Here is a 22162-nt window from a genome sequence, read left to right as displayed (position 1 = left end):
CCCATTCATCTGCCCCCAGTTTTATGGGCTCCCTACATTATGTTCCTCTCAATTTGTAACACAAAAAAATACTTATACTCACCTTCCAACGCTCCCCCACAGCTCTCTCCGCAGTCTCACTCGCTCACATAGTTGTGGGGTGAACCTGGGCTTTCTGCCGCCTGAAGCGGAGTCAGAAAGCCGCCCCTCCCCCCCCCAGAGGAGGGACGGAGCTGAGGGGGCGGGGGTCGCAGGAAAGGGGCGGGGCCGATCGGAAGGGACAGGGTTGATTAGAAAGGGGGCGTGGCCGAGCGGAGCGACCGGTGTTAACAGGCAGGGAGAGGACCTGCTCTCTGCCTGAGTGTGAGGGGCGGCTGCTGGAGCAGCGCTGCGTCCAGCAGGGCCGCCCAAATACGCCGCTCGCTTCCCGTGTCAGGATGCAGACACGGTGACGCTAAGCCAGTCCAGGACAGCTTGTCCTGGACTGGCTTAGGTCAGCAAAAATGCTGCCCTCCCGAGGCCCTGGCATAGCGCCGCCTGAAGCGGTCACTTCAGGTCGCCTCATGGGAGGTGCGGCTCTGGTTGTAGGCCGCCGATGAGTTGAAACTGGAGAAGGACGTTCCTGACTGACTGTTAGGAACGCCCTTCTGACTGAGAAGCGCTACAGTACCGGGACCGATAGTGCTTTACCCGGGGCACAGATCGGGAAAGCCGATAGAGCAAATTCAGCACACTGTCGGCTTTCCAGCAATATATAGAACTGCCTGTGCCCAATATGATGAAAGGTTCTCTTTAAGGATTTCCCCCAAAAAAAGCTAAGTGTGATACACAGCAATTCTGGCAAGCTCCAGATCTGCTACCAGGTTCCAGCCATTATCACAGGCGCAAGTGGACCCGAAGAACGGAAACCTGATCACAGGTGTGAAGCTAGTGTCCCTTGTACACCACATCCATACATCTAATGACCCTACCATTCACCTGCCTATACAGTCATGGCCAAAAGTTTTGAGAATGATACAAATATAAATTTTTACAAAGTCTACTGCTTCAGTTTTTCTAATGGCAATTTGCATATACTCCAGAATGTTATAAAGAGTGATCAGCTTAACAGCAATTACTTGCAAAGTCAATATTTGCCTAGAAAATGAACTTTATCCCCCAAAACACATTTCAACATCATTGCAGCCCTGCCTTAAAAGGACCAGCTAACATCGTTTCAGCAATTGCTCCATTAATACAGGTGTGGGTGTTGATGAGGACAGGGCTGGAGATCAATCTGTCATGATTAAGTAAGAATGACACCACTGGACACTTTAAAAGGAGGCTGGTGCTTGGCATCATTGTTTCTCTTCTGTTAACCATGTTTATCTCTAAAGAAACACGTGCAGTCATCATTGCACTGCACAAAAATCGCCTAAGAGGGAAGAGTATCACAGCTAGAAAGATTGCACCTCAGTCAACAATCTATCACATCATCAAGAACTTCAAGGAGAGAGGTTCCATTATTGACAAAAAGGCTCCAGGGCGCCCAAGAAAGACCAGCAAGCGCCAGGACCGTCTCTTAAAAGTGTTTCAGCTGCGGGATCGGGCTACCAGCAGTGCAGAGCTTGCTCAGGAATGGCAGCAGGCAGGTGTGAGTGCATCTGCACGCACTGTGAGGCGGAGACTCTTGGAGCAAGGCCTGGTCTCAAGGAGGGCAGCAAAGAAGCCACTTCTCTCCAGAAAAAAACATCAGGGACAGACTGATATTCTGCAAAAGGTACAGGGAGTGGACTGCTGAGGACTGGGGTAAAGTCATTTTCTCTGATGAATCCCCATTTAGATTGTTAGGACATCTGGAAAACAGCTTATTCGGAGAAGACGAGGTGAGCGCTACCACCAGTCTTGTCTCATGCCAACTGTAAAGCATCCTGAAACCATTCATGTGTGGGGTTGCTTCTCAGCCAAGGGCTCTCTCACAGTCTTGCCTAAAAACACAGCCATGAGTAAAGAATGGGACCAGAATGTCCTCCAAGATCAACTTCTCCCAACCGTCCAAGAGCAGTTTGGCGATCAACAATGCCTTTTCCAGCATGATGGAGCAACTTGCCATAAAGCAAAGGTGATAACTAAATGGCTCAGGGAACAAAACATAGAGATTTTGGGTCCATGGCCTGGAAACTCCCCAGATCTTAATCCCATTGAGAACTTGTGGTCAATCATCAAGAGACGGGTGGACAAACAAAAACCTACAAATTCTGACAAAATGCAAGCATTGATTGTGCAAGAATGAACTGCTATCAGTCAGGATTTGGTCCAGAAGTTGATTGAGAGCATGCCAGGTAGAATTGCAGAGGTCCTGAAGAAGAAGGGTCAACACTGCAAATATTGACTTGCTGCATTAACTCATTCTAACTGTCAATATAAGCTTTTAACCCCTTCCCGCAGATGGCATTTTTTGATTTTCGTTTCGTTTCGAAACCTTCCTTTCATTCCCCCAGCGGACCCTGCGGGCATTCAGAGCGGAGGTAAGTTACCCCTTCACAAGGAGCCTTCAGTTGTTTATCAGTGAATATGGTTTTTGCATACAAGTGAGACTCTGCAAACATAGGGTGTTTCCCTGCTTTATTATATTGGACACCTGTGTTTATTTTGTGTATTATGTTACCATTACTCTATGCTAGCTTGAAAGCTTTATTATGTAACAACTGTTGTATCTTATCATGTCACCTATTTGTTGTATGATACAACAAATTTATACCTATCTATACCAAAGTACTTTAAAGCAACATTCTACTGAATTATGGCACTTATTTGCTGCACATCTGCTTTCTATGTATCTCACTTATGTAATTGTGCTTTACAGAGCACCGCCTTTCGCCATTTCGGAAGTTATTGGAATAACTCCTATGTTTTTTGCCGTTTAGATTTGTACCAAGGTATAGTGTCTATTCTTAAATCGTTTGCATTACTCTCTCCAGTTTAAGTAACCTTGACTATCTCCCTGCTACTTACCTTAACCTCCATCCATGTTCCTTCCGTCATCTTCATCCATGCTTCAAATTTATCAATATCCATTTTCTTCCTTCGGTTTTGCATCTCTTTACTGTGTTGTACCTTGATCCGTTGATCTTTATTGGAACCGGAAATCGCCATATACCTACTGTACTTTGCATGGCTGATGTATATATTTGTATATAATTTGATTGTGCACCGTTTATTTTATTTTACCTTTGTATTGTAATTAGAGATGAGCGAACACTAAAATGTTCGAGGTTCGAAATTCGATTCGAACAGCCGCTCACTGTTCGAGTGTTCGAATGGGTTTCGAACCCCATTATAGTCTATGGGGAACATAAACTCGTTAAGGGGGAAACCCAAATTCGTGTCTGGAGGGTCACCAAGTCCACTATGACACCCCAGGAAATGATACCAACACCCTGGAATGACACTGGGACAGCAGGGGAAGCATGTCTGGGGGCATAAAAGTCACTTTATTTCATGGAAATCCCTGTCAGTTTGCGATTTTCGCAAGCTAACTTTTCCCCATAGAAATGCATTGGCCAGTGCTGATTGGCCAGAGTACGGAACTCGACCAATCAGCGCTGGCTCTGCTGGAGGAGGCGGAGTCTAAGATAGCTCCACACCAGTCTCCATTCAGGTCCGACCTTAGACTCCGCCTCCTCCGGCAGAGCCAGCGCTGATTGGCCGAAGGCTGGCCAATGCATTCCTATGCGAATGCAGACTTAGCAGTGCTGAGTCAGTTTTGCTCAACTACACATCTGATGCACACTCGGCACTGCTACATCAGATGTAGCAATCTGATGTAGCAGAGCCGAGGGTGCACTAGAACCCCTGTGCAAACTCAGTTCACGCTAATAGAATGCATTGGCCAGCGCTGATTGGCCAATGCATTCTATTAGCCCGATGAAGTAGAGCTGAATGTGTGTGCTAAGCACACACATTCAGCACTGCTTCATCAAGCCAATACAATGCATTAGCCAGTGCTGATTGGCCAGAGTACGGAATTCGGCCAATCAGCGCTGGCTCTGCTGGAGGAGGCGGAGTCTAAGGTCGGACCTGAATGGAGACTGGTGTGGAGCGATCTTAGACTCCGCCTCCTCCAGCAGAGCCAGCGCTGATTGGCCGAATTCCGTACTCTGGCCAATCAGCACTGGCTAATGCATTGTATTGGCGTGATGAAGCAGTGCTGAATGTGTGTGCTTAGCACACACATTCAGCTCTACTTCATCGGGCTAATAGAATGCATTGGCCAGCGCTGATTGGCCGAATTCCGTACTCTGGCCAATCAGTGCTGGCCAATGCATTCTATTAGCTTGATGAAGCAGAGTGTGCACAAGGGTTCAAGCGCACCCTCGGCTCTGATGTAGCAGAGCTGAGGGTGCACAAGGGTTCAAGTGCACCCTCGGCTCTCCTACATCAGAGCCGAGGGTGCGCTTGAACCCTTGTGCAGCCTCGGCTCTGATGTAGCAGAGCCGAGGGTGCGCTTGAACCCTTGTGCACACTCTGCTTCATCAAGCTAATAGAATGCATTGGCCAGCACTGATTGGCCAGAGTACGGAATTCGGCCAATCAGCGCTGGCCAATGCATCCCTATGGGAAAAAGTTTATCTCACAAAAATCACAATTACACACCCGATAGAGCCCCAAAAAGTTATTTTTAATAACATTCCCCCCTAAATAAAGGTTATCCCTAGCTATCCCTGCCTGTACAGCTATCCCTGTCTCATAGTCACAAAGTTCACATTCTCATATGACCCGGATTTGAAATCCACTATTCGTCTAAAATGGAGGTCACCTGATTTCGGCAGCCAATGACTTTTTCCAATTTTTTTCAATGCCCCCAGTGTCGTAGTTCCTGTCCCACCTCCCCTGCGCTGTTATTGGTGCAAAAAAGGCGCCAGGGAAGGTGGGAGGGGAATCGAATTTTGGCGCACTTTACCACGTGGTGTTCGATTCGATTCGAACATGGCGAACACCCTGATATCCGATCGAACATGTGTTCGATAGAACACTGTTCGCTCATCTCTAATTGTAATATCTGAGTTTTTTGTATTGTAATGTTTGTATTTTTGATTTCATATGTAGTGCCTGATGAAGGTACCCTTGATTACCGAAAAACGTTTTGCTCTACGCAATAAAAATCTACACTTTGCACATCTGACGTGTGACGTTCCATCTTTGCTGAAATTTTGGGTTGGGACCCTACGATCACACCTATTCATCATCTCCATCTTTGCATCCCTCTACTACTCTAAGTATTGGATTACTGACCTGATATTCTTCCCCACAAGCACTATATCACTAGGGCTGTGTGTTACAACAGTGTCACGAGACTTGCTCGGTGACGGGAGACGACTAAACATGCATATTTATCTTTCATGCTTCACGTAAAGTGTAATAAAGAGTTGTTCAAAAATGGTGACAAATGTGATTTTGCAAAGGGTAATGGACTGTTAAAGGACAGGCTGGCATGTTTTTAATCTACTAATTGAACATTAAAGTACATTATTATCAAATAAGGTCAGCTACTCTCTCAGTCCTGTACGGCTTTCTGAGGGAGAACAGTTTCAAGACTCACTCCAAAATATGGCTTGAAACAATTTGCCCTAGCAGCCTACGACTCATCTGGACAGAAGACAGACCTGCAGAGAATATTGGCCCGTGCGTTCTTATAGTCAAGGATATTTTCTATATTTTAATGGTATCAGCAGCTACGAACATATTATTGGACACCAATACTAAAGACTGAGCAAACTCTATTGAGAGAGAAGATGGGTGGAAACCAATCTGAAGGACCTGGAAGTAATGGAACCGATGCGCTGGATAGGACAGATGCAATATTTCATATCCATATATTGGTTCCGGTCACCATCATTTGCATTTTGCTCTTTCTATTGGGCGTGACGGGAAATCTGATAACAATTTTGATCTTTACGCGGTACAAGGACATGAGGTCCACCGTCAACATGTACCTCTCCAGTATGGCCGTGTCGGACATTCTGATTTTTCTTGGTCTACCTTCTGATTTGTACAGAATTTGGAAATATAAACCTTATATTTTTGGCAACTTTGCCTGCAAGTTTTTGGTCTACTTAAGCGAGGCTTGCACCTACTGTACAGTTCTTCACATCACCACTGTGAGTGTGGAAAGGTATCTTGCTATTTGTTTCCCCCTTAAGGCCAAAATCATGACCACAAAGAAGAGGGTGAAGATCATCATCATAGTCTTGTGGATCATCTCCTTCATCACCGCCGGACCAATTTTGTTTCTGTTTGGTGTAGAACATACTGCCGAGAGTCACCCAGAGGAGACCAAGGAATGTAAATACATGAAACACACCGCCCAAAATGGCCTTCTTCAGATCATGACTTGGGTCTCAACAGTATATTTTTACATACCCATCTTCTTTCTGACATTGCTTTATGGTCTAATCTGTAGGAAGCTTTGGAAGAACAAGCATTGCATACAGGGCCCGACGGCAGCCAATAGAGGGAAACAACACAAACAGACAGTCAAAATGTTGGGTAAGTCAACTGCATATATGATCTCTCCATGATCTAATACAACATTTAAAGGGGTTGTAACACGATGGACATTTTTAATCTAGTCAGAGGAAAGGTGATAAATGTCTAGTTGTTGGAGATCCCACTGCTGGGACAATGGGTGGTCCTTCAACATACAGTCACAGCAAGGAATGGAGGGACATGTTCCCCACTGCTCCCCATTGAATAACCCTGGGGCCAAAAAAGCAGCATAGGGCTATATGTGGATGTTTACGTTGGCCATAGAAAAATGCATAGGGTGGTAGGGAGCATGCTTTACCACCGATTCTTTTAGACTCCTCCTCACTGCCATAAATACAGGCAATGCTGGAAAGAGGTATTTGGAAATACAGGATTAAAAAGAGAAGTGAAGTCTAATATGTGACAGAACTAGCCAATGGTCTGTTATCCAATATAATGGAGCAATACTGTGATTGTGGTGCTTCTTCTTTAGTTTTGGGTGGACTATCCTTATTTTCCTGGGTACACCACCTCATGCACTTGTCGGCACACAGATTCCCTTTGGTTCCATATGATTTATTTTTTTATGTAGTTTGTGAGCACTACATAGGGATCACAATGTATATTTTTTTCCCCTATCAGTATGTCTTTGTAGAATGGGAGGAAATCCATGCAAACACGGGGAGAACATACAAACTCCTTGCAGATGTTGTTCTAGGACCCAGAACTCCAGTGCTGCAAGGCTGCAGTGCTAACCACTGAGCCATCGTGTTGCCATACGATTTTTGTGTCATAAGCACTGATATGTACTGCTGTACGATACCATATTGTCTGTAGGAATATTTATTTTTTTTTATTACTTCTATAAGGCATATACAGGTAGTCCTCGACTTACGACGTATTCAGTATTATTATAATGTGTGTTGTCTGTGTTTTTTGAATTGTAAAAGAAACCCCCAAACCTAAATCCATTGTGAGGGTTCATATGGTCGCCATATTTGATCCTGTTTCCTTGGTTGTTCTCTGTGACTAGATCTCAGCCAGCGCTGCCATACTATTTAATGGAAATTTCACAGAACTAAAGATAAAAGCTTTCCTAGTCTTGTTCTACAAGAAGGTCATTGCTTAGGTTTCAAGAGTGTCCTGTCCAGAACACAGTGTAACAAGATGATCAAAGACACACACAGCACAGTGTGTTACGCCAGCTGTGTAGCCACGGATAGAAGGTTCTGATCATTCTTCTCTTATGATACAGTCTAGTCTATTAATAATAGAAAAGAACTTGTAACACATCCCGTCATGGCTACAGGCAGAGACATGAGTGAAAGGTGAGTTGGATACAGAACAGAGGTGATTTTACAGTTTCCAAATATGCCTTTGGAGCCCCATTTACTCGTAAATCGCTTTTCTAGGTACTCGAGTATAAGCCAAGTTTTTCAGCACAGGATCTAAAGCGTTTAGTGGAGTTGAACACTTTTTCCGGCCGTCTCCATTCAGCCTCCATCTTTCGGACTTTCCGAATTTGCCCTGAAGGACCTGGATCTTCTGCTAGATCCTTCACTGCTTCACTGCTTCACTATCCCTTGACCGGATGGTCTTGAGCAGCCTTGGCATCTTCTCCAATGGAAATATGGATTTCTCCGCTTCCTCGCAGGGGCGGATCCAGGGCCGGGCGAGACGGGCAACCGCCCGGGGCCCCGCGCTTAGTGGGGCCCCGCGGCGCGGCCGGGACCTAACAAAATGGTCCCGGTCAGCATGTCCCGATTCCAGCTGAGCTCAGCGTTAAAGCAGGAGCTGACAGCTCCTGCTTTAAACGCCTATGTATTCAGCTCATCGGCGGTAGGATGTATTTTCAGGGACTTCAGGGGCCCGATCGGGATATTCAGGGGCCTCCTGACCATCCCAAAATGGGCCCCTGTACCATTCCCTGCGAGGCGCGGGGCTTCTCCTCCCTGCACTGTGCACTGCCGGCATGTAGCAGGACGTGTGCTGCCCCTCCCCCACACAGATCGGAGAGTGCAGGGGGAAGTCTGCCGGCTACTGCAATGAAGCAGGGCTTTCACCACAGGCCAGACAGGACAAAGCTGCACAGGAGCCTCCTCCATATCCAGTGCACCAGGCCAAATGTAAGTACATTTTTTGGGTAAAAATATGTATATTTAATGTTTATATATTTGTGTAAAGTGTCTGATATACTGTGTGAGCCCTGTATGCTTGTAGATAGGTGTGTGTGTGTGTGTATATATGTATGTATATTTAATGTGTGTGTATTTGTGTAAAGTGTCTGATATACTGTGTAAGTCCTGTATGTTTGTAGATAGGTGTGTGTGTGTATATGTGTATGTATATTGTATATGAATGTATGTGTCTAAATATATGTTATATGTATTAGGCCTGGTTCACACCTGCGTTCAGTATTCCTTTTTGGGAAGTCCACTTGGGGTTCCCCCGAACAGAAACCTATACGCATTAAAAAGCGGTGAGCAATGAAACCACATGGACCCCATAGACTATAATGGGGTCTTTGTGTTTTCTGTGCGGTGTCCACATGAATCACGTGGAGAGAAAAGGAGTACTTGCAGCACTTTTCTCACCACACGATTCATGCGGACACTGCACAGAAAACACATGGACCCCATTATAGTCTATGGGGTCCGTGTGGTTTCATTGCTCACCGCTTTTTAATGCATATAGGTTTCTGTTTGGGGGAACCCCAAGCGGCCTTCCCAAAAAGGAATACCGAATGCAGATGTGAACCAGGCCTAAGTATATCCAGCATATGAGTGTGTTTCTGTTTTCTTCTCTACATGTCTACCATTATGCATAGCATTGTATTTTATAGTGTGATGTTCAGTATACTGAGATGTTACAGGGGTTATCCAGGAATTACAGTTCTCTGCAAGGGAAAGGTCACAAATAAGAAAAAAAGCAAAACCCATACTCGCCTGTCCCCGGTGTCTCCCACGTCCGTCTGGTCCAGTGGCTCCCGGAGTGTTGTTCTGGCAGATGTCATCGCCACACGTGACTGCTGAGGCCAATCAGCGGCCTAAGGAAAGGACACGTGACATCACACGTGACATATGTGAGTGATATCGCGGTTTCTTTCCTTAGGCTGCTGAGGCAGATGATTGACTTCATCAGTTACGTGTGGCGAGGACTGAAAAAACTCTGGGGCACCGCTGGAGCGGACAGGGGTAGGAGAATCAGGGACAGGCGAGTGTGGGTTTTATTTTTTTTCCTTCACCGGACTCCTTGTAGAAACCTGTAATTCCTGGGCAAACCCTTCAGGATTAGGCCCTACTGAGCAAAATACAGCTAACACTGGATTCACACCAGCGTCTTGTCTCCGTTCTGAGGTTTCCGTCTTCTGCATGCAGAAGACGGAAACCTGTCGGACCAAGTCTGACCGTGAGCGCCAGTGAGCGTTTTATGATCTCTGCGGCAAAACCGTTTTAAACCGGACACAAAGTCTTGCATGTCCGACTCTGTGTCCGGTTAAAAAAAACAAAAACGTTTTGCCACAGGGAGCACAAAACGCTCACGGACGCACACTTCATTTGAACGGGTTTGAAAAATGCCTGCAGGTTTCCGTCTCCATGGCATGACACTGGGGCAGAGAGGGGGGGAAATGAAACTGTGGGCAGATAAAGGGGGAGAATGGCATGAAACTGGGGACAGAGATAGAGGGGGGGGCATGAAACTAGGCATAGATGAAGGGTGTATATGAAAATGGGGGGAGATATAATTTACGGGTGACTGTAGGAGGATTATACTGTGTGGAATCACATGAAAATTGAATGAGAATGAGTGGAGTCAACATAAAAGTGGGCGAGGCCTAATTTGCTGCTGCGCGCGCCGCACATTTTGTTCCCTCTTTCTAGTCTCCAGCAGTTGGGAAGTACAGGTTAGAAATGTGAGACCCCCAGTAAGTAGGGCCCCGCCAAAGTCAATTGCCCAGGGCCCCGCAAACCCTGGATCCGCCACTGCTTCCTCGGATTCCTCCTCTGAATCATCCACCTCCCCAATATGGAGATCCTCCAAAGGGGGGTAAAGAGAGCTCACTGGGCTCCACTCGGGGTCTTTTTGCCAAGTGCGAAATGGTATCTTTAACTTCTCTCATAGACTGATGAACGAAGTCTTTTACCCAGCCGACCATATCACGCAGGGGGGTATCCTCTGATGGGGGGCCTCTGCATCCACGGAAATATCTATACTCATATCCGTCGGGTAAGGGGAGTCGCCTCGCTATTCGGCCTAAAGACACACCCTCCTCCGGACTAGGCCCATTCATTGGGCCTAATCTGGAGCAGAGTGCGCGGCTGGATGCCGCTGCTGTATGGCACCGGCTTTCAGTCGCGGCTACCCGGTTTCTCGATCGGAACCTGAGACGGCCTCCGCCTCAGGTTCCGATCCAAAAAAAAAACCAGTGTGAACTTACCCTTAGAAGAACCGGAACCTTCAGATCATGGATGTGAATGGAGATTAGAATCAGCAAAAGGTGTCAATGACAACGCTGCTTGTGACAAAAATTGGAAGGGGCTTTGTCCTCATCAGAATCTTCTTTATATGACTATATGTCAAACATAAGAAAGTAAACATTTCAAGGTTTTCCCGGAGGGACATTAAAAAAAAAAATCTCCTGATAAGTCTCCATTAAATTTAGTAGGGGTACCATGAGATATATTGGGAGATCCGGCAGAATTTCAGCGCTGAAAAAAAAATCCTCCCATTGACTTCAATGGGTTCCTTTTAGCAGACAAAGAAACCCATTGAAGTCAATGGGAGGCTTTTTTCAGTCCTGAATCTGACGCGGATTCCACACCAAATTCAGCACCATTTTCCTCCATGTGAATGCACCCTTAGGGGGTGTTCACACGTACGAATTCAGCACCAAACGGCCCTGAATTTGGTGTGGAATCCGCGTCAGATTCAGGACTGAAAAAAGCCTCCTATTGACTTCAATGGGTTCCTTTTTCTGCTAAAAGGAACCCATTGAAGTCAATGGGAGGCTTTTTTTTTCAGCACTGGAATTCTACACCAAATTCCTCACCATTTTCCTTCGTTTGAATGGACCTTAACTATCGAAAACTTCTCCATTTTTGGTCTGTTAGATTTTCTTAGGCTGGGTTCACATATATCAGTGTCCAACCAGTTGACTTATTCCGGAGCCAGACACAGATACTGACTATCTGGTCCCCCTGATGAGCTTGAACACGTTAGGGAGAAACTAAGCCGGATCTCTAAAAATATTTCATGGTACCCCTACTAAATTTAATGGAGACTTATCAGGAGATTTTTTTTTTTTTTTAATGTCCCTCCGGTATGCCTTAAAATGTTTACTTATGACATATCCTACTAATATTATCCTACTAATATTATAAATGTGAAAAGTTTGTATGTTTGGATATTTGGATGTTTGTTCCTCAATCACACCCAAACGGCTGAATGGATTGCTTTGAAATTTCACACACATCTACATATTGGCCACGAAGGATACATAGGCTACTTTAAACGTGTCTCACTCACCCCAAATCGCCACCGCGACCCTCAATAGTTGGCTCCGGCTCCACTGTCAGCCCTGAGGTCAGCGCAGGTAGTGACACGCAGCTCCGATTGGTGCATGGCGGTGCGGGGGCGGGATAGGGAGACAGCACAGCGGCCCCATAGGTTAACACCGAAATGTGGGCGTGGCCAGCGCGCGAGGACACTTGCCTGAACATGGCGGCTGCCTGCATGTTCCCAACGCTGTTCACATGCCGGCCAGCCACGTATTGCCTAATGCTGGCATTACATACAGCAGCACGACCAGGCCTCAAGCCCACAGCCGCCCGTACCCGCGTACTGTGTGGCCGGGAACAGACAGCACAGACAGCACTCACTCTCATGTCACGGTCACTACACACAGACATCCCCAGCATATGCAAGGTGAGTGCTGGAGGTTCTGTGATCGCCAGTTTCCTTAGTGGTGGTGGTGGTGGTGGGGTTTACAAGAGTTGGTGTGTAGGGGGCTGGGGGGGAAAGAGGCACTGGGTAGGAGAAAGAGGGGGGGGGGGTGGTGTTGGTGGTTTAGGGGAGGTGCTGGGAGTTAGGGAGGGGATTTTTGGTGGGGGGGTTGGGACCAGAGGGCCGAGGGTGAATAGGAGGGAGGCTGATTGCACAGGTTAAAGGGGGAGGTGGGCAGGTGACTGGGGTCACGAGTGGTTGGTGGTGGTGGGGGCAGGAGGGGAGATGTGGAAGGTGACTGTAGGCTCTGAAGGGGGGAGGGGGCGCGGGTGGGAGATAAGGGGATAACAGGGGGCGCGGGTGGGAGATAAGGGGAGAGCAGGGGGCGCGGGTGGGTGCTAGGGGAGTGCAAAATTCCAAGCCTCCCATTCATTTCAATGGCAGTTATTTTTGGTGGAATGGCAGTCTGTATAAGAGCTGTAGCCACAAAGCAGTAGGATATTTTTTTTTATAAAGATTATTTGCAACGCTGCTTTATTTTTTTTAGATTTGGTGCATTGAATCATTAATATAACGTCTTGTGTTTTCCAGCTGTTGTGGTGCTGTCCTTCGTGTTCTGTTGGCTGCCCTTTCACATTGGCCGGATCTTGTTCGCCTGGGATGAACTAGAAGAAATGCTTTATCATCTCACGCAGTACTTCAACCTCATCTCTATGCTTCTGTTTTACCTAAGCGCCTCCATCAACCCCATGCTGTACAACATTATGTCACAAAAGTACAGAGCTGCCATGAGTAAAATCCTCAGTCCAAGGGAAGACCTGCAATCCAGGAACATACCAAGGAGCGAGCAATCTTCCTTGGAAGGGACAGAGATTACTTCTTTCATGTAGCACAAGTTTATCGAAATGGACAATTTTGGGTCACCATTACTGTTTACTGGTCTGAAACAGCAGGACCCCCCCACCCAAAGTCAGACCCTTCTCTTGGACATACTTTCATGTCATTAGAAGACTATTGGTATGGCCATAGAAAATATATCCAGTGATAGGAATACTCCTTATACCATATGGCAGTATACTATGAGCCAAAAGTTCCAGAAGGTTACATTCACCTCTGTGTCGAAGTCTTTGTTAGTAGCTCCATCACAGTGTCACCCGAAACAACAGCAGAGGAAAAAGTCCTGCGCGGAGGACCTAAACCTTTGCCGGTTTCAGTTTAAAACAAGAGACAACCGGCAGGCCCCATAATACTCAACCACAGCCAAAGACCCCAAACTTGAACCTAGGTCTGATGATCATCCTGATGACCTATAATGATGTTTGCTTGGCTGGTCAGACTGACATCCGCAACTATTATCATGCTTGAATGATAGTGACTGAGGACGCTTTATAATCCTTTCATTGTGCCTTGATTTTTCCGATTGTAGTTTGTGTTACTTTGTCATGAAGGTTGTGCCTAATAAAACCAATGTTTTTGGTATGTTTTTCTACAGAGCAAAAACGTTACTAATTTTAGTATAAGACTAACAGAGCCACATGGATGTCCGAGTAAATAAATCATTCATTGAAAGGGATTTGTCCTAGCAGAGGAAGTGAGGAGTGATATTTGTTGCGTCATTCGTTCAGTGGAATAACTGGAGTCAATTTTGGCCCAGAGGGCAGGTTCACATCTGCGCCCCGGTCTCCACTTTCAGGTTTCCATCTTCTGCCTGAGAAACTGGACAGGAGACGAAGATCACAAAACGCTCACGGGCGGACACTGACTTCCGGGTTTCCGTCTCCTGTTGGCAGAAGATGGAAACCCACAAAGCGGAGACTGGGCGCAGGTGTGAACCCAGGGGTGAACCTACCCCTTTTGCAGCCCGAGGCGAACGACAGAAAGCCGAAACGAGGGAGCGGGGCTTAGCGCCGTTCGCAGGCACGGAGAGGACCTGCTCTCTGCCTGAGCGTGAGGGGAGGCTGCTGGAGCAGCGCTGCTCCAGTGGCCTCCCCAAACCACCACTCGGTGCTAAGCCAGTCCAGGACAGCTTGTCTTGGACTGGCTTAGCTAAGCAAAAATGCCGCTCTCCCTGGGGCCCTGGCATAGCGCCGCCTGAAGCGTTCGCTTCAGGTCGCCTCATGGGAGGTGCGGCGCTGTGTGAACCCGCCCTTACCGGTTACTGTAATCCCACTTGTAATACCTAATGAAAAATGATTTCTACAGAATAGGAGTTCACACTACTGTTACTAAAGTCCGTTGCAGTCTTCCATCATAGGATAACAGCAACGGACATTAACTGTCAAAGAGAATGGTCACAGACTGATTCAGTGTCCGTTCCCATTGACACTATTGTAAACAAAATGGCAGAAGGTATCGTCCATCTTCCTGCATTCAGAACTTTATTTTCGTTACAAAAGTAAACATAACAGAAGTTAGATCTATCATGTTGTTTACATTAGCGTCAATGGGAACGGATAAAGAATCAGTCTGTGACCGTTTTTTTTTTTTACAGTTAATGTCCGTTGCCGTCTTCCATCATAGGATAACAGCAATGGACATTAACTGTCAAAGAAAACGGTCACAGACTAATTCTGTGTCCGTCGCTGTCATCCTATGACGGAAGACAGCAATGGACTTTAGTAACGGTAGTGTGAACTAGTGAGTGGTTCAGGTGCAAAATGTTTCAACTGAAAATTATGAAAAATTTCAAATTTGCAATTTCACAGAGGGTGAAGGCTAGGGTTGAGCGATCGTGTTCGGAAAAGATCGGATTCCAATCGGCGATCGAGAAAATTTCACGATCGCCATCGGAATTCCGAACACGATCTTTTTATGTGGGATCGAGATCAGTGATCTTTTCCCACAATGCTTTGCTTAGCCTTCACACTGAGTATACGCTGTATACTCAGTGTGAAGGCTCCGCTGCAGTTCCATAGGAATGAATGGAAGTAGCCGGCACACAGCCTTAACCCCCTCTGAATGGGAGGCTAAACTAAACATCTCTAGCAGCTACTTACCTCTAGAGATGGCTGCTCCGGTGCCCTCCTTCTTCTTGCCTCGCTGCCCCGCCTCCCAGGTTAGTGTTTAAAGCGCTAGGTAGGCGGGGCTTGTGGCTTAGGAGAGTGTGGGTGGGTACAGGGTGGAGAGACGTGACGTCTTCCCGCCCACACTCTCCTAACCTGGCAGGGAGGGGGCAGCGAAGGGAGAAGAGCAGCGTGCAGCGAGGCAAAGAAGAAAGAAGGCACCGGAGCAGCCATCTCTGGAGGTAAGTGGACACCAGGGGGGACTAAGTAGCCAGAGGATTTAAAAAAAATCCTCTGACTACTTTAGTGATTCACTACACAGCGTGAATTCTAACAATTGTTAGATTCCATGCTGTATAGTGAATAGGATTGCTTTTAAAATCCGATCTCCGATTAATAAAAAAATCCCATTGACTTGCATTAGGATCGGAATTGGGATCGAGATCGGGTTCGAATGAAAAATTATCGGAAATCGGATTTTAAAATCGATCCTGAAAAGTCAAGATCGGCTCAACCCTAGTGAAGGCACGTAAAAAGCAGACACGTCATGAGTAGAGATGAGCACATCGGGTCATAAAAATTTGCCACCCATGGTCTGTTTAGACCTCAGAGTAATTGAAGGCCCGGGGAGAAGCAGTAACATAATAAAGACTTACACTACCCTTCCCCCTTTAGAATGTTTTACATCTCTGATCTTGCAAGGTTTGCCCATCTCTAGTCAAGAAATAAACCTGAGTGTATGAAAACGAATGGTTTGGGTTTTAGTGTCATAAAAAAATAATAATTCGGCATTCAAATAGAATAGGCAAACTCTCCTACAACAATTTTTATACTTTTTATTAGACATTAAATATATTATCTATTTCAAAGTAACAATTTAGTAATACATATGCAAGGTTATCTCATATTGGAGAAGACACCTCAAATAACAATGAAATACAAAGCAACAGATTTCTTACAAGAACACCACTAGTACTTAAGACTGGAATGTATAAAAATTTGTAAATGGTAAAATAATAGAAGGAAGCCAGGTTTACGAAAGGAGAAAATGGGAACCTTAGCACTCCGCATCTCTGGCGAGAATCGTGCCGAAATACGGAGCCGAGATTTCCCATCGTTCCCACAATAAATATGGTGGACGATGCTCAGAAGAAATAAATAGCAGTGCGCTAAATGAATTAGAACTTCGAAACGCTTTTATTTTCTGGCATGGAGTGTAATGGAGTTGAATAGAAAAAAAAAAAATTAAAAAAGAAAAATCAATTTTTTTTTTTACGTGTAATAGTCTTAATGCTTTAGGTGCATTCTCGTTGTGTTTCGAAAATTAAAAATCCTTTGGCAATGGAATTTTTTATTTTTTTTCCTAAGATGGAAAATGTTTAAAAAAAAAATTAAAATGTAAACATGCCTGTAGCCAAAAAAAAAGACTGATGTGTGTACAAAAACATATGCATAGACATACACACACACACAGACACATACGAAATGCATTGAACCCGTTCCTTGAAGGATTATTATAGTGGAAGTAAGGGGTAACATGACTGGATGTGATATTCAGACAATTATTTATTTATTTATTTTTTTTAAGGTTTTTTTTTTTGGTACAGGTAAAACAGAACATTCACACTTTACATTTTTCATGACTTTTAAAAATCAAAATAAATAAAAATACACAAAGACTACGTGTGGGGAAAAAAATGTAAATTTTTTTTCTTAGATTGCACCATGTATCTACTGTAAAGAAAGTGGCAATACACGTCTCTATAAAATATCCATAAATGAAATGATATGCGGAAATAGTCATAGAGGATTGACACGAATCCGAGTCATACACATCAGCTCTAATACGCCGTATCGATCTTACACATGAATACAGAATTTATTTCTAGTGTATTTTTTTGAACTGCAAATAACTGATCATTCGTCAAGGATCGATCCAAAATGTAACAAATATACCTCACATTAAATCTTAACGCTACGATATCATCTACAATTTTTTTTCTAGAATTGTAGAATAGATTTTTATTTTTTTTATTTTTTGTTAAAGGGATTCTACCATTTAAACACTTTTTTTTGTCGTTGACACGTAGGAATAGCCTTAAGAAAGGCTATTCGTCTCCTACCCGCCGTTCGGTGAAAAATCCAGTTTTTGTTGGTATGCAAATGAGCTCTCTCGCAGCACTGGGGGTGGGCCTCAGCGCTCAAACAGCACTGGGGGCATCCCCAATGCTGCCAGAGAACTCTCCAGTGCCACCTCCATCTTTTTCAGGATCGTCCTCTTCACTGCGTCTTCTTCTGGTGGTGTCTTCTAACTTCTAGGCCTCGGCAAGCCGACTGTGCATGCCCGCCGGCCACGAGAAAATGGATGCTTCTAATACTGTGTAAGCGGCCATTTTTCTTGTGGCCACGAGCATGCGCAGTCTGCTTGCCCTAGGCCTAGAAGTTAGAAGACACCACTGGAAGAAGACATGGTGAATACCTTGTTCCAGAAGAAGATGGAGGCAGTGCTGGAGAGTTCTCTGGCAGAATTGGGGATTCCAACAGTGCTGTTTTAGCGATGAGGCCCGCCCCCAGTGCTGCGAGACAAATTTGAATACCCACAAAAACTGGATTTTTTAATGATCGGTGGGCCGGAGAAGACTTATAAAGGTAGCAGAAGAATAGCCTTTCTTAAGGCTATTCCGACATGTTAACGACAAAAAAAAAAAAAAAAATGTTTAAATGGTAGAATCCCTTCAAATTTGAGACAAAAGTGACTGAGGTTTAACTCTAGAATTTCTCGTCGTAGGAAAACAAAAATGTTTAATTGACACAAATTATACTCGCACAGAACAGATATAGACTATTCTAAATTAAAAACAAAAAATTACATTGTGAGTTAAAAAAAAAAATCAAATATAAAGTGATGGAATGTAAATTTATATATATTTATATTTTCAGCATGATAATTTCTTACAAAAAACATCTTACATGTAAAAATATTTAGGTTAGTAGATAATACATAATATGGGCATCTCATAAAAAAAAAAAAAAAACGTGCACTTGATCTTTTTTTTTTTCTTTTTCTTTTTTTAAAGGTTATAGACAGTATAAAAACATTTGCTCAGTTTGAGCCAAATAGTGTAACATTTATAATAAATGCACTTTTTTTTCCTCCTCCATAAAAGACAAATCTGTGCTTTTTCAGAAAGTGCTGCAATATATTCTTGAGAAGCACAGAAATTACATTTTTTGTAACACATAAATGAAATGCAAAGCAGGTCAACGTATGAATACATGTACGACATCCGGATACGCAGAAAGGGGGTTTTATATAAGGCCTATGTGTACTGCAGTGGTACAAGCTTCACTAGGAATAAGACTGACATACTGAAACAACGGTATAACACATAAATGTGGAGTATACGAGTAACTGGCTGGGATGAAAGCGGCTAAAGCCATGCAATGCATTATCGAGACAACCAAATATAGAAAAGACCATGGTATTAGCATCAAACATGAACATGTATCCTCTACACATGGTGGAGATGGATAGAATATCTCAGCTAGACCAACATACGCAATACCAATTCACTCCACAACCAAAGGCATCATCGAGTCTCTGGCTCCCAACACCATTCTTCTAAAAAAAAAAAATAGGCTCACTTTTGACCGTCTGCTCATATAAATGGATTGCCCATTGGATTGTCTGGTATTGTAGCTCAGCCCCATTTGCTTGATTGGAGCCAATAAGGGGGTGCAGAGACAGCAATGGCTACCAGTTCGTGGAACCTCAGGGGGCCCAATGACCTCTCTACAACATCAGACGTCACCAGCATTATTTGGTGATTGGAGGCCCAATGAGCTTCAAATTAAGGCTTTGGGGCCAAGCTCCAAACCAGACAACCCAAAATGGTGGCACCAATTTGGGAAAACAAAGTAGGCAACCCATTTAAGACCTCTCTACAACACCAGACGCCACAAGTATTATAGAGAGCACATGGTAATTGGAGGCCTAATGAGCTTCAATTTAGAACTCTGGGGCCATGCTCCAAACCAGACAACCCAAAATGGTGGCACCATTTCAGGAAAACAAAGTAGACAACCCATATAAGAGAAGGGACATTTTGTATTTTCTATCTTCTCACTAAAGATATGGGGTAATTGGTGGCAGAAAGCTCTTTCGAAAATAGACATTTACCGGTTTGCAAAACCGAATGGATTGCGGCCAAAACTCCGGACAATACGAGTGGGGAAAGAACAAATCTATTAAAAACTACAAATCTATTCATAGAATTATTTGGGATATATAGTGTGATATAGACTATTTCATAAAGTTTTTCTTTTTTATAACTTTACTTTTGGACAAAAAGACACAGATAAAAGACCCAAATTTGGCTACGAGAGGCGCAAACATTTCAGATTTTGACCTAAAATGTGAGTCAAATAAAGTAAAGGTAAGCCAAGCTAATACCAGACAGTACAAGACAAAAAGTAGCCGAAATCTATGAGTTACCCTCTCTTAATAATGAGGGAGCTGGTGGGGCATCTGTCAGTACTCATACCCATAAGGCCTAGTGGAAGGGAAAATGGCCAATAACAACTCCTCCTGGTATTTTAGACCACCGGATAAGTGGACTACATTTTAGCGCAAGTGCCCACGAGGGCATCAATTGGCCACTCTGCCTTGGCAAGACTCTAAACCTCCGATAGACTACACCACCGTCCCTGCCTGGTATCTATACCTACTCTATTATACAGTTTTGTAGTATCCATTTTTATTGTTTTGCATGGTCCATGTGCAAATACTAAAGTCGGCCATTTCCCCTGACAGCAATGAGCAACTGGGAAACGGGTCATAAAAAATTCACAATATTCTCTGTATTACGTATACAAGGCACCGGATATACAAGGAAGGACGTGCCCCGTGGAAATAGCAATATCTGATCATTGTCATTTTTGGTGTCAGATCTATCGATTTATTTCTGAAACATACAAGGCAACGTTACCATGACCATGTATTTTCACAACTAAAAAACATGGCAGCCATGTTCCATAAAAATGAGACCTGTCCCGAGAAGTAACTGGTTTATTTACCTCACCAAAAAAAATAAAAAATGGCAGACTATCTCTATAAAACCTTTCCGGCATATAGAATTATAGCGTAAAAATAAAAAAAAAATAAATAAAAATGTACATTTAAAAAACATTTACATTCAGCGTTTCACAGCCAGCGAGAACTATCGGTCAGGCTGCAGATTAACACACAACTTAGTAGGCCTCATGGGTCAAAAAAAAGCCTTTGAGAAATTACTTTGTTGCCCATGGCAACCAGAGGGATTGCTTTATCTTTCCAGTGCAGTTGAGAAACTGAAAGCAGAACTCTGATTGGTTGCGGTTGGCTACATGGACAGTTTTGACATGGGGTCCAGTGTGTATTTTAGAACATAAAATCTCACGGACAACAATGAGCAGTTAGACGTATCGGTTACAGTGTTATCCCAAAAAAGTGCTTTCACAGTGATTTTTTTATTTAAAAAAAAAAAAAAAAAGTAAAAAAAAAATCCATGAAAAGCTCTAAAGAGACAGATTTTTTTGTTTTTGGTGAGGCAAATAAAATGTCATTTTAGGCAATCTCTCTATTTATTCGGACGTTGCACATTCGTCTACATAGTTCTACCTAAGAAAATAGAGACCTCTCAATAAAATCATCTATTTAATAAAATTCTGATAAAAAAAAAATTGATTTTATATTTTGATTGAAATAGATTTTTTTTAAAGGGAATCTTAAACTTAAAGGGTAAGCTGTACTTCTAGAGTAGACGACACTGCAAAGAAGCTTTGCATCCGACAGTCGCCATTGGAAATGACCGGCCTCCGCTGCGGTGTTAAACATAAGATAGACCGCCATGCTTGTAATTCCTGCTCCATTATGATGCTGACATAGTCGGGTTTGGTGGCACTTAATGCTGAGAGATAGAACAACGCCCCCTCCCAAATATGCGCCTTCCATCCCTGAGCTGGAACCATTTATCAAAGCTGAGTCACGTGACACTTGGGTCCTAAATTCTAAAGGAACAGGAAGTCTACTTCTTGCCCCCTGCTTGGAAACTAAGGCTAAGCTCACACGGGAGCGGAAGCACGGTTTTTGGCACCGAGAGGGACGCAGGGAGCTGCGTCACTTTCGAGTCAAAACCCGCCTGGCATGACTTTAGTCGCGGCTTCCCCCTTCGGAGCAGGCTCAAATGAATGGGCCGACTGCGGAGGTTGCTGCCGCCAAACAGACGCCGCGGCTCACTGAGCTGCGGAATCCGCCTGAAGAAAAAGTACATAGACCACCATTGTGAGGGGGCGGATTATGATATAGTGTCCTTGGCTCTCGACAAATGCAATCGATTAGGATTACAAAAGACCCCTGACTATAGATAGATAGATAGATATCTATTTCTGTGAATATCAAACCGCAAAAGGATCTTGTAAAATATTGTCTAATGGGTTAAAACATGAGGGCAACGATGAGCTCAACCTTATGGATACTTGAGAGTTTCCCGACTTGTCTACATTTTAAAAATTTGACAAAATTTTTCACACAGGATAGAAGCTAGACATAGAGTCTATTGGTTACTGGGTATGAAAATTTTCTAATACAAGTCAGGAACCTATGGGAAAGCCATTTTTGTATACGAGCCAACACTCATGGAAACCCACCGTAACATTTTACAGCAGCGACTGATATGCTTTACAGCACTTTT

The 22162-nt window shown here is 44.3% G+C and overlaps 1 protein-coding gene across 1 annotated transcript; it reads left to right on the top strand.

Annotated features, from left to right (window-relative positions):
• The first annotated feature begins 5753 nt into the window (after positions 1 to 5753).
• LOC142185479 (growth hormone secretagogue receptor type 1-like) lies at positions 5754 to 13319 on the top strand. Its single transcript, XM_075260910.1, has 2 exons — positions 5754 to 6507; positions 13021 to 13319. The coding sequence occupies exons 1-2, from the start codon at positions 5754 to 5756 to the stop codon at positions 13317 to 13319; spliced, it is 1053 nt and encodes a 350-aa protein (XP_075117011.1).
• The last annotated feature ends 8843 nt before the right edge of the window (positions 13320 to 22162 follow it).

The sequence above is a fragment of the Leptodactylus fuscus genome, chromosome 11, assembly GCF_031893055.1.
Source record: "Leptodactylus fuscus isolate aLepFus1 chromosome 11, aLepFus1.hap2, whole genome shotgun sequence".
In the NCBI taxonomy this organism is placed as follows: Eukaryota; Metazoa; Chordata; class Amphibia; order Anura; family Leptodactylidae; genus Leptodactylus; species Leptodactylus fuscus.
This window is presented reverse-complemented; position numbering and strand designations above follow the sequence as displayed.